The sequence below is a fragment of the Danio rerio genome, chromosome 7 (assembly GCF_049306965.1).
Source record: "Danio rerio strain Tuebingen ecotype United States chromosome 7, GRCz12tu, whole genome shotgun sequence".
In the NCBI taxonomy this organism is placed as follows: domain Eukaryota; kingdom Metazoa; phylum Chordata; class Actinopteri; order Cypriniformes; family Danionidae; genus Danio; species Danio rerio.
Genome location: NC_133182.1, coordinates 42,463,634 through 42,477,392, shown reverse-complemented (window position 1 = coordinate 42,477,392; position 13,759 = coordinate 42,463,634). Strand labels below are relative to the sequence as shown.

At 37.6% G+C, this 13,759-nt stretch overlaps 1 protein-coding gene across 2 annotated transcripts in view; it reads left to right on the top strand.

Annotated features, from left to right (window-relative positions):
* Positions 1–13,316, top strand: part of neto2a (neuropilin (NRP) and tolloid (TLL)-like 2a) — a 30,699-nt gene extending 17,383 nt beyond the window's left edge. The window contains exons 5-9 of one of the 2 annotated variants that reach the window (XM_021477939.3): positions 1,741–1,788; positions 2,072–2,199; positions 2,861–3,089; positions 6,926–7,039; positions 8,025–13,316. In XM_021477939.3, coding sequence (XP_021333614.1) covers positions 1,741–1,788; positions 2,072–2,199; positions 2,861–3,089; positions 6,926–7,039; positions 8,025–8,722 — 1,217 coding nt within the window. In that variant the 3' untranslated portion in view covers positions 8,723–13,316. The remainder of the gene's footprint in view (positions 1–1,740; positions 1,789–2,071; positions 2,200–2,860; positions 3,090–6,925; positions 7,040–8,024) is intronic. The other variant, XM_073908877.1, reaches the window with a different exon arrangement.
* Positions 13,317–13,759: the final 443 nt, after the last annotated feature.

Genomic DNA, 13,759 nt, shown 5'->3' with positions numbered 1-13,759 from the left:
GTTTAAGTCTTTTTAGTCTTGTCTCTCCTCAGCGTTGTTTATATGTCAGACTTGATGCATGTCTTACAAACAGTAATAAACATAAACAGTGTTTTTTTATTTGGCAATCGCTACAGTATATTCCATTACATGCAAATTTATTCCTTTTGAATGTCAATGTGAGCACTTCGTCTTGTAAGGTATGCATGGATGAACAAGTTTCTGAAGGTATGATAACCTTGAATAAAAGTATCACATTTTCTCGATATCACGGTATTGAGATTACTGCTCTAAAATCTGTTTTTTTTAAATGTCTGGGCTAAACAAACTAAACCTTTTCCCCATTGATCACAATTTATTTTATTTTAAGAAACATTTATGATATCTTGGAGCAGTAAAAATGTCAGGCTAAATAATTTCAAAAACACATTACAACAAACAAAATATTAATAAATAACCTTACATATACCTTAGGAATGTTACAAGACAGAACATTTAGCGGTAATAAAACATTGACTTTTCTTCCCATGCCTAGATTTCATAACAGTCAGGTTTGTAACAATTATCATAGGCCAACTATTTATTTCTTTTCATTTATGTTCTCTTGAAATATCTTTCAATTAACAGTTTGCTAAAGCTTGTTCTTTATGTTTTTCATTTCATTTATCAATGCTTTTGAATTGCATTACGGGACCTTGATCCTGGAGCTGACAAGTGTAGCAAAATGACTGTTATTGACATTTTTAGTTGTGATGTATTATTATGTGAGTCAGTAGTTTTTCTGGTATTCTTTTATAATGACTTGGTGTTTCAGGCTAATAATATGTCAATAAAAGTCACTTAGATTAGATTCATCTTTACTGTCATTACCCATGTACAAGTACAAGGCAACGAAATGCAGTTTACATTTTAGCGTTTCACATTTTACAGTTTTACATTTTACTTTTTAAAACTGTTAAGTCACATTTTCAACATCAAAAGTTGACAGCGTTTAGAATGTTTAAATTATATTTAAAAGCCTAAACAAACAGAAAGCATCTGTGAATCACAAAACATGAAAGTCAGTTTAATGAAACTTTCAAATGTATTTGATTGATGGGATAGTTCAACCAAAACTAAAACATTGTGATCATTTACTCTCTAAGTTCCAATCCTGATTAAGATTCTGTCATCTGTTGAACAAAAATATGACATTTTGATCAAAACTGGAAATCTGTCACCATTTACCTCCATAGTATTTGTTTTTCCTATTATTGATGTGAATGGTTACTTAAAAATGTCTTTCTTTGTGTTTAGCGGAGAAAAGACACTATTAAAGGTTTGAAACCACTTGAGGGTGAGCAAATAGTGAGATCATTTTCATATTTGGTTGAACCATCCCTTAACCTCAATAATGATGGATTCATTGACCTTTTCTGCTCCAATGAATCTATTACTTTAATGGAGGAAATATCCAGGGAAGCTTGCTATTCCTTCTCCTTATACTTTGAATGCAGATCCTTCAGCTTGATTCACTGGATTTTAAGGTATTTCAAATCCTGGCAGGATCATGTTCAGATGCAGCAGCTGTAAGAGTTTCAGATGTTTTGTGTGTTTAAGGTCAAACAAGACAAACACTAAATGCCGCCTATTAGATCAAACGGCAGATCTCTCCGCCGCAGCACCCACGGCTCTCCTAAACTGTATTTTATTGCATGTTTGTAGCAGGGGATTTCAAGCGTGTGCTATCTGGGTAATGCGATATCTGTCTTATCATTTCAGACCCAGATTTTCATTTGCACGTCGGTGGATTGCTAAATCCAATTCCAGGTAAGCCCCTCAATATTTTCACCCCCCACTTCAATTCCATCTGAAGTGCTTTCTATTCTCTGCGGCAGCTCAGGCTATCTGCTGCTGACATCCAGCACTACTCCCTCTCTTCTGTTCATCTGACTGTGTCTCTTGTTGGACCTTCCATCTGTTTTCTCCAACCAAACCCTCTATGTTCCTTCATTTTGCAGCCAATGCTTTTCTTGCTTTCTTTTTGCGTGTGCCATTTTAGGTTTTCTCTTTTCCTAATCTCTTTCTTGCTTCCAAACTTTTCCCGCGGCAGATTGCCAGTTTGAGATCAGTGGTTCAGACGGAGTCATCCACTCCAGTCAGGTGGAAGAAGAGGATAAGATCAAAAATGGAGACGCGTTGGACTGCATCTGGACCATCCGTGCTCCACCTCAGTCCAAGGTGACCCTCTTGGCTTTGCTTGCGCAGTTCATCAAATAAGATGACCCTGCTCTTCTGCCAGAGGCAGATATATGAGCACCTTAAACTGAAGCAGGAGGCCATCAGGCCCCCCGACCCTTTTTCTGCTGAGAAAACTTTTCAAGGAGAGCTCAAATTAGCAATGCAGCAGCAGCAAGTATTAGGCCAATGATGCAGAAATGGAGGTAGAGCCGAATCAGCAAGTACTAGGAATAAGACTGAGGGATGAAAACAGCATTAAGATGGTCGAGGGATTACACACTCACCTGCGCTAAGCAGACCCGAACACTTAGCAGGCTAAAAAAACATCCCTGAAGAGCTTGCCAGAAGAGTGAGTGATTACAAAGCATAGAGATAAGTCATTAGAGTTATGGGGAGCAACTTTCCTGTGAATTTTTCGGGAGGCTAGTCTCTTTAAGAAAACATTGCCAAGAGCTTTTTTTTTTTGTTGTTTTGTTATTCTCAGTAAGCAGTCCCAATAGATCAGGTCAGTTCACTCTGTCAGACCAAAATGCAGCAGTATTTTTCCTTTCTGCTCAAATATATTTTCTTGCAAGTTGCTGTTTTCTGTCCTGTCCTCTTCCAGTCAGCATTTTGCCAAATGTAGCGGATGCGTTTGTTAAAGGTTGGTTCTTCCCTGCAGATATACCTCCGTTTCCTTGAGTACCAGATGGAGCACTCGAACGAGTGCAAGAAGAACTTTGTGGCCGTGTATGACGGCAGCAGCGCCATTGAGAATCTGAAAGCCAAGTTCTGCAGCACAGTGGCCAATGACGTGATGCTGGATACTGGCGTGGGGGTTGTGCGCATGTGGGCTGATGAGAGCAGCAGACTGAGCCGTTTCCGAATGCTCTTCACTTCATTTGTGGATCGTGAGTAAAGTTCTTAATCCTAAAATTACAACAGGATGAAAGTACACTCTGTAAAACCCAACAAGTTAAGGCAACTCAAACTGTTTGAGGAAACCAATTGCAACAAACCATTTGAATTAAAAAGCAAGTACTGTGAACTTACTCCATTTAAGTTGAAGTAATGAAGTATTGAACTCTTTACAAATGAGTATAATTAACATAATTATAATTAACATTCAGTAAATTTTGAGTCAACTACACTCATTTTATTTGATAAAGTTGACTGTTTGGTTTTACAGTGCAAGTAATACATTCGGACATAGTCAATATGCAAATCAGTAAAATGTACTGAACTTTCGTGGGTAAATCAGTGGCTTTTATGGCACTAGAAAGTTAGAGTGTGACCTTTGGAAAAGTCTGTGCCACGTCAGCTTACCTAAAAAAAAAAAAGCTAAAGCTAGCAGGCTGGGTAGAAACATCATTTATATTTCATTTTGTAATGTGCTTTAGGCAGAGTCTGCCTTTCAAGGATTGCAAGCCTTCTCTAGCCGCAGTATGAAAACAGCATGAAAACAAAGCGAGCAGAACACTTCCCCAGATTATAATGTGCCAAATTTCATTAGGAACACAAGCTATTATCATAGCGGGATGTACATCTCTGTTTAACTGTTACATGTGCTTGTATCAAATATTGTCAACGGTCATAATCTTCAACGTCTATCCATGGACATTCACCTTTTAATCTAATATAAATTTGTAATGCAGAAATGGAAATCGGCTTCTTTCAAACATGCATGTTTATCACTAACGTTTCTGGAAATGTCAGAATAAAGATGTCGAGTAATAGACTGAAATACGCTATGATCTATTGGAACTGACTCAAACAACCTGGCATTTATTTAAAAATTAGCCATTTAAAAAGTGTGAAGTTAATTAAAGTAATCTCTGTAGAACGCAGCGATATCAAAAAGCCAATTACTCCCCCAACCTTTGCATAGGAAATCAAATAACAGGGCTATAGTGTACATTTCTCATGCTAATGGTTCAGTCATGATGGAAAATTGGAAAGTATCTAGGGCTGCAGAAAAGAAAGAAAACACTAAATGAATATTTTCTTCGTGACTTAGATGTTGGCTATAAACAATTAATACAAATTTTGTTCGCTTTTACTTTTTAGAACCGTTGCTTTTTAAAAGTTGAAAGCAAATTATGAAAAATTACCAAGGAACAAATCAATGTTTTTGCACTAGTCTGAGTAGTACTTTAATAAATGCCAGAATAATTAATTGCTGCATTCGATGTCAACTCCATCTAAATATTAATATTGTGCAGTGTAAAAGCAGGGGCGAATGCAAATGATTTTCTTGCAGCACTGTGAATAGATTGACAGAGCCAAGTTGTGTTGGATTAGTTGGTACATTTAATGCCTTCACTAGCATCTTGGCAATAAGAAACAATTACATTTTCTTATCCACTGTGGTTAACAAATGATTATACAAGCCCTCGGCAAGCTCTTTGTAGATTTGTCTTTTTACCAGCAGAATCCTTGCCAGTAGGAAATGGTTTTGCTAAAAAAATCATATATAATCTGGTGGGTGATCTGGCCATTAAAGTGACCACAGTCAAATATAGCTGATGCTATCTATCACAGTTAAAGGTATAGTAAACAAAAAAAATGAAAATTTACTCACCCTTAAGTGGCTCCAGATTTCTTGAGTTTATTTTTTATTTTTTTCAAACTAAAATTGAGAAACTGATAGCCATTGACTTATATATTTTTCTTAGTGTAAATTTCAAATTACAACTGAACAAGACATTATAGAACAGGTAAGTCACATTCTAAGTCGATATCTATTTTTTGCACTGTAGTGCTGTATTCATAACACAGTAATCCAGTAGTGTTTGCTTTGCTTTGGCTTTTTAAGGGGTTAATTATTGTGATATCCTGATAGCAACAGAGAAATACTGGGAAATCTATGTAGACTGATGGCCATTCAAGCTGTTCAGCATTCTAATCTTAAAATGTGAGCAAAATCACCTGTTTTGTCAGCACTTCAGACATTACACAAGACCAGGGGTGCCCAAAATTTTTCTTATGAAGGGCCAAAACTAAAACTTAATTGAGGGTGGTGGGCTGAAGCTAAATATACTTTTTATTATATTGTACACTAAAGTTGCCATTGTAACTTACTAGTTTAATAATATATATATTTAAAATAAAATATACATTTTATAATATACTTCTTACAATAAAACCATAAACAAACTCATTTTTAACACAATAGAGTTATTGTTTTATACTGTATTTAAAATGCCCCTTTAAAAAAGGGGTGTACAAACTCGATCCTGGAGGGCCAGTGTCCTGTTGAGTTTACCTCCAACGTGCCTCAACACACCTGCCAGGAAGTTTCTAATGTATCCAGTAAGAGCTTGATTAGCTGGTTCAGCTTTGTTTGATTAGGGTTAGAGCTAAATTCTCCAGGACAACGGCTCTCCAGGACCGAGTTTGGACACCCCTGCTTTAAAATATCTGATTAATTCACATTTAATTGAAACATTTAATTTCAGGGTTTTTTTTTTGTTTTTTTTTTGTAGCTCAGCAATTAAACTAACAAACAAACAAAAGGTAATGTACAATCAGAAATGACAATCTCTGTTTGAGGGATTTGCCCCAACCTTTCATTGGTCCATCTCTTCTCTGATTGGTTGGTGAGCCAAATCAAATCTTACCAAGGGCATCGTTAAAATGCTAGTTCTAAAGTTTGTGGAGTAGCAACCGTTTCTGCTGTTCTGACGGCCAGCTGCATATGTAAATGAATGGGGAAAGAACGTAGTTCCTCATACAAAAGGGTTTTTGAGACTCTCTGTGTTGTATTTTTTCTTTTATATACACCATAATGCCGTCAAACTGGTGTGTAAACACAATATCACACTTGTAGCAGTGCGTTATGGCTGTATATTATCACTGGTGGGGCACTAAGGCACTCAGCAGTGGTTTGTAAAATAGTTCAAAATATCTTCACCTTTGTATTTAACAAAAATACTATACTTCATAAAGGTTGGCATTCAGAAATACCAACCGACCCAGCCGAGGCTAGAAGCAGCGACCTTCTTGCTGTGAGGCGATCGTGCTACCCACTCTTAGACCTACTTGAAGTACCTTAATACCTAACTGAGGCACTGTTTTTATTTGTGTATCTATTAAAATGTGTGCCATGTGATCATTTACCAGAGGATGTGGTGGATTTTGTCAGCACCACTGCTGGAAGGCAAGAAATAATTTTGGAAATGAGCACAGAACATTGGGAGCATGCAGCTCTTGCCAGAAAATGCAAGTTACAACCTCTTCAACCCTCTGTCAGAAGCACTTAGTCACATAAACTAGACAAGATTTCCCCCTCACGCTCTAGCACCGCAGTTGTGTAAGGACTCTAATGTGGTGGTTGGATTTTGGTGTAAAATGGAGAGCAAAAAACGACGCTGTTTAACTAGAAGAGGGAGATGTGATGACTGTCCGGGTTTACTGAAGGATTCATCCTCCTCAGAGATCAGCACTCACCTTCAGATAAAGGCTTATCCCCCTCTCCTTCTCTCTCCATTCTCCGTTACCCTATACTCTGACTAGCATGCTAAACGTTTGTTCAGTCAAGAGCTTCATGGAAACTGGGGCAGATGGGTTTTGTGATGGCTGTTAGATTTGATTTATTGTGTTGTGCTCAACACCGGCTACACAGCCTGTGGCACAGGCATGAGGCACACAGATCTGCAGACGAATGCTGACGTCCTGCTATGAGAAGAAAGACCTGCCGTTGCCTCATTTGTAAGAGGTTTAATCTTTTCTCTTTTCTGTTTTTCAGCTCCATGCTCCAGCAGCACCTTTTTCTGTCACAGCAACATGTGCATCAACAACTCACTGGTCTGCAACGGCGTTCAGAACTGCGTTTACCCCTGGGATGAGAACCACTGTAAGGGTGAGTTACTGCATCAACACTGGCTTCTGTTTCCTCGGGCACCTGAGACCTGACTCCAGAATAAAATGCTGCTGTTTTGTCAACATTATTCAAATATCATTTATTGTACCTGTCATGCTATATTTCATATATTTAAAACATCTAGAATCTGTGAGATTCGTTCTGGTTTTAAAATGTCACGTGATGCCAAAGCTGAATTTTCATCACTCCAATTAGAGTATCACATTATCATGTGATAATCAATCAAATGATCAAATGCTGTGTAAGATTTTTAGTCAATTTGAATTGTCCTCTTTCTGAATAAAGGTATTAAATAAACTTTCTGGCCATTTAAGATATAGATGACCCTTTTTTTAGAGGAACATTAAAGACATTTAGCCTAAATTGTGGTTGTAGGTGACATTCTGACATTTAAAAAACATAAACAGACAAAACTTTGAGGTCATACAATGTAGAAATATCCTTAAATGCAAAAACTAAACATTATTTATAACTTTATTATCATGAATCCACATCCTCAGTAACTTGTCCAGAGTGTTCACAATAGTCAAACTAGTTTAAGAACGTAATCATAGTATATATACACCATACCGTGAACCGTATAGCATGGACAGCACAGCCTTAACGATAGCAATTATCGGGTGATAGTGATATGGCCACCTATATTTTGTGCATCCCTATTATAAACGAATAAAATTAAACAAAAGAAAACATCTTTTAATTTATTTTTAAGAGGAAAAAAGTTCTTACTGATCGCAAACTTTTGAGCAACAGTGCTGTTGTTTATTCAGACACCACAGATGTATAATGAAATACAAACTAGTATTTCTCTGTCTAGAAAAGCAATTCTGAATTACTCAACATCTGCTTCTTCTGTTGTGCGATTTAAACAGATTTTGACTTGACTATTCAAAGTGCATTTTAAAATCCCTATGATTATGATTTCAAATGTCTTGACTGATATCTGTCTGCATCTCCTCATTAGAGAAAAAATCCAAGGGACTGTTTCACCAGATAACAAAGACACACGGCACAGTTATCGGCATCTCCGCTGGTGTGGTTCTAGTCTTGCTTATCATCTCCATCCTGGTGCAAATGAAGCAACCTCGTAAGAAAGTAGTGGCTCGTCGACCAGCCGTCTTCAACAAAGGCGGGTTCCAAGAGGTATTCGATCCTCCAAACTACGAGCTGTTCTCTCTACGTGACAAGGAGCTGTCGTCAGACCTGGCAGAGCTGTCGGATGAGCTGGATGGGTATCATAAGCTGCGGCGCTCCTCTACCATGTCCCGGTGCATCCACGAGCACCACTGTGGGACCCAGCCCTCCTCGGGTGGCAGCGTAAAGCAGAGCCGCACTACCCTCAGCTCCATGGAGCTTTCCTACCACAACGATTTCTCTAAGCCTCCGCCCATGAAGACCTTCAACAGCAGCAACACCGGCACCTACAAGAAGAGCTGCTATGGCTACAAACAGACTCACGACTGCGCTGAGCAGGTGATCGAGGACCGGGTAATGGAGGAAATGCCCTGTGAAATTTACGTGAGGGGTGGCAGCGTGGCAGGGGCTGCTGGCAGCATCGGAAGCGGCTGCGGGAGCATCACCATCCGTAATCATGGCAATGCTCGTGGTAACAACACCACCGTAGTGGACCCGGGACAGCGTTCCATATCAATGGACTTCTGAGATGAACCAGAGCCTGGACCAGCACTGACTGGGTGGTCCTGCATTGCTGTTTTTAATGCACCCGTCTCTGGTGCTATATAGATGAGAAGGCTGTACACTGAGCAAATGAACAGACTGTATAAGGAGAAGCAGGTGAAATGACACACAGCTGGCTATTTTAATCTCTGTAAATTTCAAATGAAAGATAAACAGTATGTAGGTTTTGTGTTGTTGCTTGGCATTAACTCACTTTTTGCTTTGACTCTGCGGATAACTGGAATTACGCTTAATGAAGATGACAGCCGTTTTGGCGAACTCAAGTCGTTTAGTGATTGAAACAATCCCCAGCCTCATTCTCACTAAGGATGATAAATGATGATAACGTTTAAATATTTGTGAGAAAATCAAATTGCACACCAAAGCTGCTATATTGGCACATGGATAAGGTTTTCAGAATGATAAATGTGCTTGTTGAATGCGCAAACATTTGATGGTATTTTTATCAGTTGATATCTGCTGAAGAGCTTAGAAAATGTGTAAAGGTGAAGATCTGCTGCAGTGCGATGCGTTTCAAATGTGTGTCCTGTATTGAACTGTAGTGGGCAATGATGCAACTATAAAGAAAAAATAGGTATACTTAAGCATTCACTTATAAGGTAAAATAGGACAGTGTTTCTCAACCACGCTCCACCAGGACCACTAGCTCTGCACATTTTCCATGCCTTCTTAACCAAACACACCTGATTCAGATCATCAGCTCATTAGCAAAGACTGAAAGACCTGTAATTGGTGTGACAGACAAAGAAGACATCTAAAACATGCAGTGTTGGTGGTCCTTCAGAAATATGGTTAAGAAGCACTGGAATAGAATATATAAGAAATTGTTCAATCAGTCAACCAACTTTATTTACAGTTAAAGTCAGAATTATTAAACCCCCTAAACTATTAGCCCCCTGTTTATTTTTTTTTTTTCCAATTTCTGTTTGTCAGATTGAACATTTTTTCAACACATTTCTAATCATAGTAGTTTTAATAACTCATTATTAATAACTGATTTATTTTATCTTTGACATGATGACATTAAAAAATATTTTACTAGATATTATTTAAGACACTTCTATACAGCTTAAAGTGATATTTAAAGGCTTAACTAGGTTAATTAGGTTAACTAGGGAGGTTAGTGTAATTAGGCAAGTTATTGTAATGATAGTTTGCTCTGTAGTTTTGTTGTTCTCTAATTTTGACCTTAAAATAGGTTTTAAAAATTTTTAAACTGCTTTTATTACTGCTGAAATAAAACAAATAAGACTTTCTACAGAAGAAAAAAATATTATTAGACATACTGTGAAATTTTCCTTTCTCTGTTACACATCATTTGGGGGGAAAAACTAATCAAAGGGGGTTTAATAATTCTGACTTCAACAGTATATAGCACCTTATTGCAACCAGGAGGCTGCTCAAAATTCCTTACACTATTAAAAACAAAATTAAACATTAAAACACATAAGAACACAAGTGTCAATAAAACAGCATTTTGTACTAGCGGATATTAAATAATCCCCATTATTTGTACCTGCATCTGGTGAATTCTAGCAAAAACTGGCCTGCTGATTGTAGGGCCCTGTTCAGTTTATGAACCTTTAAAATCTCATTTAAATATGAAGGTGCAAGACCACTAACTACATTAAAAACAAAAAACAGTAGCTGTAATTCTGAATTGAACAGGGAGCCAGTGAAGAGAGTAAAGGACAGGTGTGATGTTCTCTGGAGCAGCAGCATTTTGCACCAGTTGTAATCGATGAAGTAAGGTTTGGTTAACTCCAACATTAAGTGCATTGCAATAATCCAGACGAGGATTAATTAAAAAAAATTGTTAATATATCTAAATAGAAGTACAATCTATAATCCTTCTGGTCACAGAACTGCTTATTTTTCCTTATTTTTTAAAGAGTCATACATACTTAGTAAGTGTAATACAAGCTTAGATTAATTTAAAAATGGGGAAATTTATCATTGTGTTATCTCTCTAGTAAATGTGGCCAGTCAAATGCAACCTGAATATTAAGGATCCCATGTGGATCATCAAAGTCTGTGTTTTGGTCTGATTGGCCTGTTTTACACAGAGATTTTACACTCACAGGATTTACATAAAAATGAGGCAACTGGTGATGTATTGAACCCTTACTATTCAACTATGCCTACGTTTATCTAGATTTTCATTCTATGGCCCCTCTAAAAATAAAAGTACTTTTATCTGCATCACTGGTGCCACAAAGTACCTTTAATAACCTAAAAGCTTTAATATTCATTCATTTTCTTGTCGGCTTAGTCCCTTTGTTAATACAGGGTCACCACAGTGGAATGAACCGCCAACATATCCAGAATGTTTTTACGCAGTGCATGCCCTTCCAGCCACAACCCATCTTTGGGAAACAACCATACACACACATTCACACACACACTCATACACTACAGACAATTTAGCTTACCCAATTCACTTGTACCGCGTGTCTTTGGACTGTGGGGGAAACCGGAGCACCCAGAGAAAACCTACGCGAACGCAGGGAGAACATGCAAACTCCACACAGAAATGCCCACTGACCCAGCCAATGCTCGAACCAGCGACCTTCTTGCTGTGAGGCAACAGCACTACCTACTGCACCACTGCGTCGCCGCTTTTATATTCCACAAAATAAAAAGTACTTTAGATAGTTTAAATGTAAATAAAGATTTTTTCAGACTAAGAAACAGCTAATTTTTTACTAAAGGGAGCAAGAAAGTTTAAGAAACACAAAATGGTTCTTGTGTTGTTGTTTTTTTGGTTTGTTTAGATGTCTTTGGTTTCAGTTCAAATTGCAACAAAGTCAAAATAGTGCAGTTTCTGGGTTTGTGAAGTTCAGTGGAAATACTACCTTCTAAACCTGTTCAGCAGGCTCAGGACATCATCGTGATATCAGATTGATGTTGTGCCCCAATGTTGTACAGTAGAGACGTTGCCTTTGTTTGGAAAATAAAATTGGCATTGTGACATTGACATTGACATTGCGTGGATGTCTGCTATCAGACAGATGTTGGATTTTGGTCAATATGATGTTGGTTTATGAGTCAGTGTTGGATTTTGGTTACTTTCCAGCACAATGTCAAATTAACCAAATATCAATGTTGTTTGATGTCATTATTGGACATCAAAATAATGTTGTCCTTGGACCCTAGCTAGACATTGAATTTTGGTCACCTGATGTAACAACCCTAATCTAACCCAATATTAACGCCTTATGATGTTGTGTGCCTGCTGAGTTACTAAAAAGATGAGTCTTGATCTACTTCCAAATGAACTCCAAATGATGTGGTAAAATATAAATGCAACATGGACAGAACACATTTAAACAAACCAGTAATGAGAATAGATGTGAATATAACCAGGACAGAATGCTCAAGCATACCTGATTTTTCTACTAATAGTCATTGTTGCCCTGCTACATTACAGTTCAATGAAAATGCATTTCCTTGTAACATTCATGCGCATTTTAGAAGAATTGCTGATGCTGTTTTGACTTGTGTACACATTTAGAAATCTCTTACAAATTTCTCAATCATGGTTACATGTATAAACATACAAGAAAATGCGTGTTCAGGCCAGTACACACTATTGTTTTGGATATATCTCTTTTTCTTTGTATATTGTTTTGACTATTTACGTACAGTCTTAAAAGTGTGAATGCTAAGCAAATCAGGACGTAATCATCTTTCTTGACGGTTTATAAACTGCAAACAAACCAAGTGACCCAAACTACAAACAGCGTTCAATTGAACCACGTCAACAGAGCAGTCACACCAGAATCAGTTTTAACCAATCCAAAACCGCCAAGTGTAAACACATCTTAAATTGCTCAAACAGACAAGAAAAAGCAGTTTACATCTATAACAAACAGAATAGTCATGCTCTTGTGTGGAAACTGATATATTTCATTACAGTTCCTTTACATCATGCCTGAAACAGACACAAAAACGGCTTGTGAGGTGACAATCACAGCTAATCAGAACATATGTGTTGTTTAATGTGCAGCCATGCAGACCAACAGGAGCTACACAACAGTGGAAAAGGCAACTAACAAAATGTCTGGTCGCTGGTTAGAGCAGCTCAGCACAACGAATGAAGTTTACATTAAAACAAAGGATTTGCTTTTGGACACAGTCTTAAGAGGAATGTGCTTTTGGATCAATATGGCCACAGCACACGTTGATCTGATTTTGACATTTTTAGCTTTTGTTTTATCCAAATTTCCTGTGCGCATTTATAATTGTATCTAAGGGGTCATTAAAGACCACCGCACATACATTCCTTATACTATATCCAACATTTTTGGAGGTGCAGTCGATCCATCGCAAGCTTCCGAACTAAGTGTGGAAACCTGTAAATGACGCTTATACCTTTTGTATAGAAATGATCCTTTTTTTTGTTAAATAGGTCAAATTGAGCAGGAATATATTTTCTAACCAATATATGTTGTATATCAAATAATGCGCTTCCATTTTAGTCATAACATGAATAATTGTAAAGATGTTGATGTGAGAGATGTCCAATTACATTTTAATAAAAATGACGCCACCTAATTGATCTGCCTCATCTGACTGACTGAATGATGTATGCTGAAAAACATCACAGACGCATGCATATATCATCATATTTCTCTGCATTTTACTCTCTTTAGTCGGGCTCATTCGTAATAATATTTTATTATTGTCATTACTGGACATATGAACTACGGTAAGAACACGTCTCGCTTTCATCTTCACAGTCATTTGGTTTCATGTTGACTTATTTTGCTTTGGTCCTCCTCCTCTCGCAGTGTCCATCTCACTGATCTGTCATGTTGAATTAGACTGCAGGAGCACTCAAGGCCTCGTACGTCTTGAAAAGGACAGACACAGCGTAGGTCACAGCCTCTATTAGACCCTGAAGCCCCAGACACCCTCCACTATTAAAGTCAATATGAATTATAAAAAATGCAGAGGGTTTCCATTTATGTTTTTAATGCAACTTTATGGTTTTGTGAT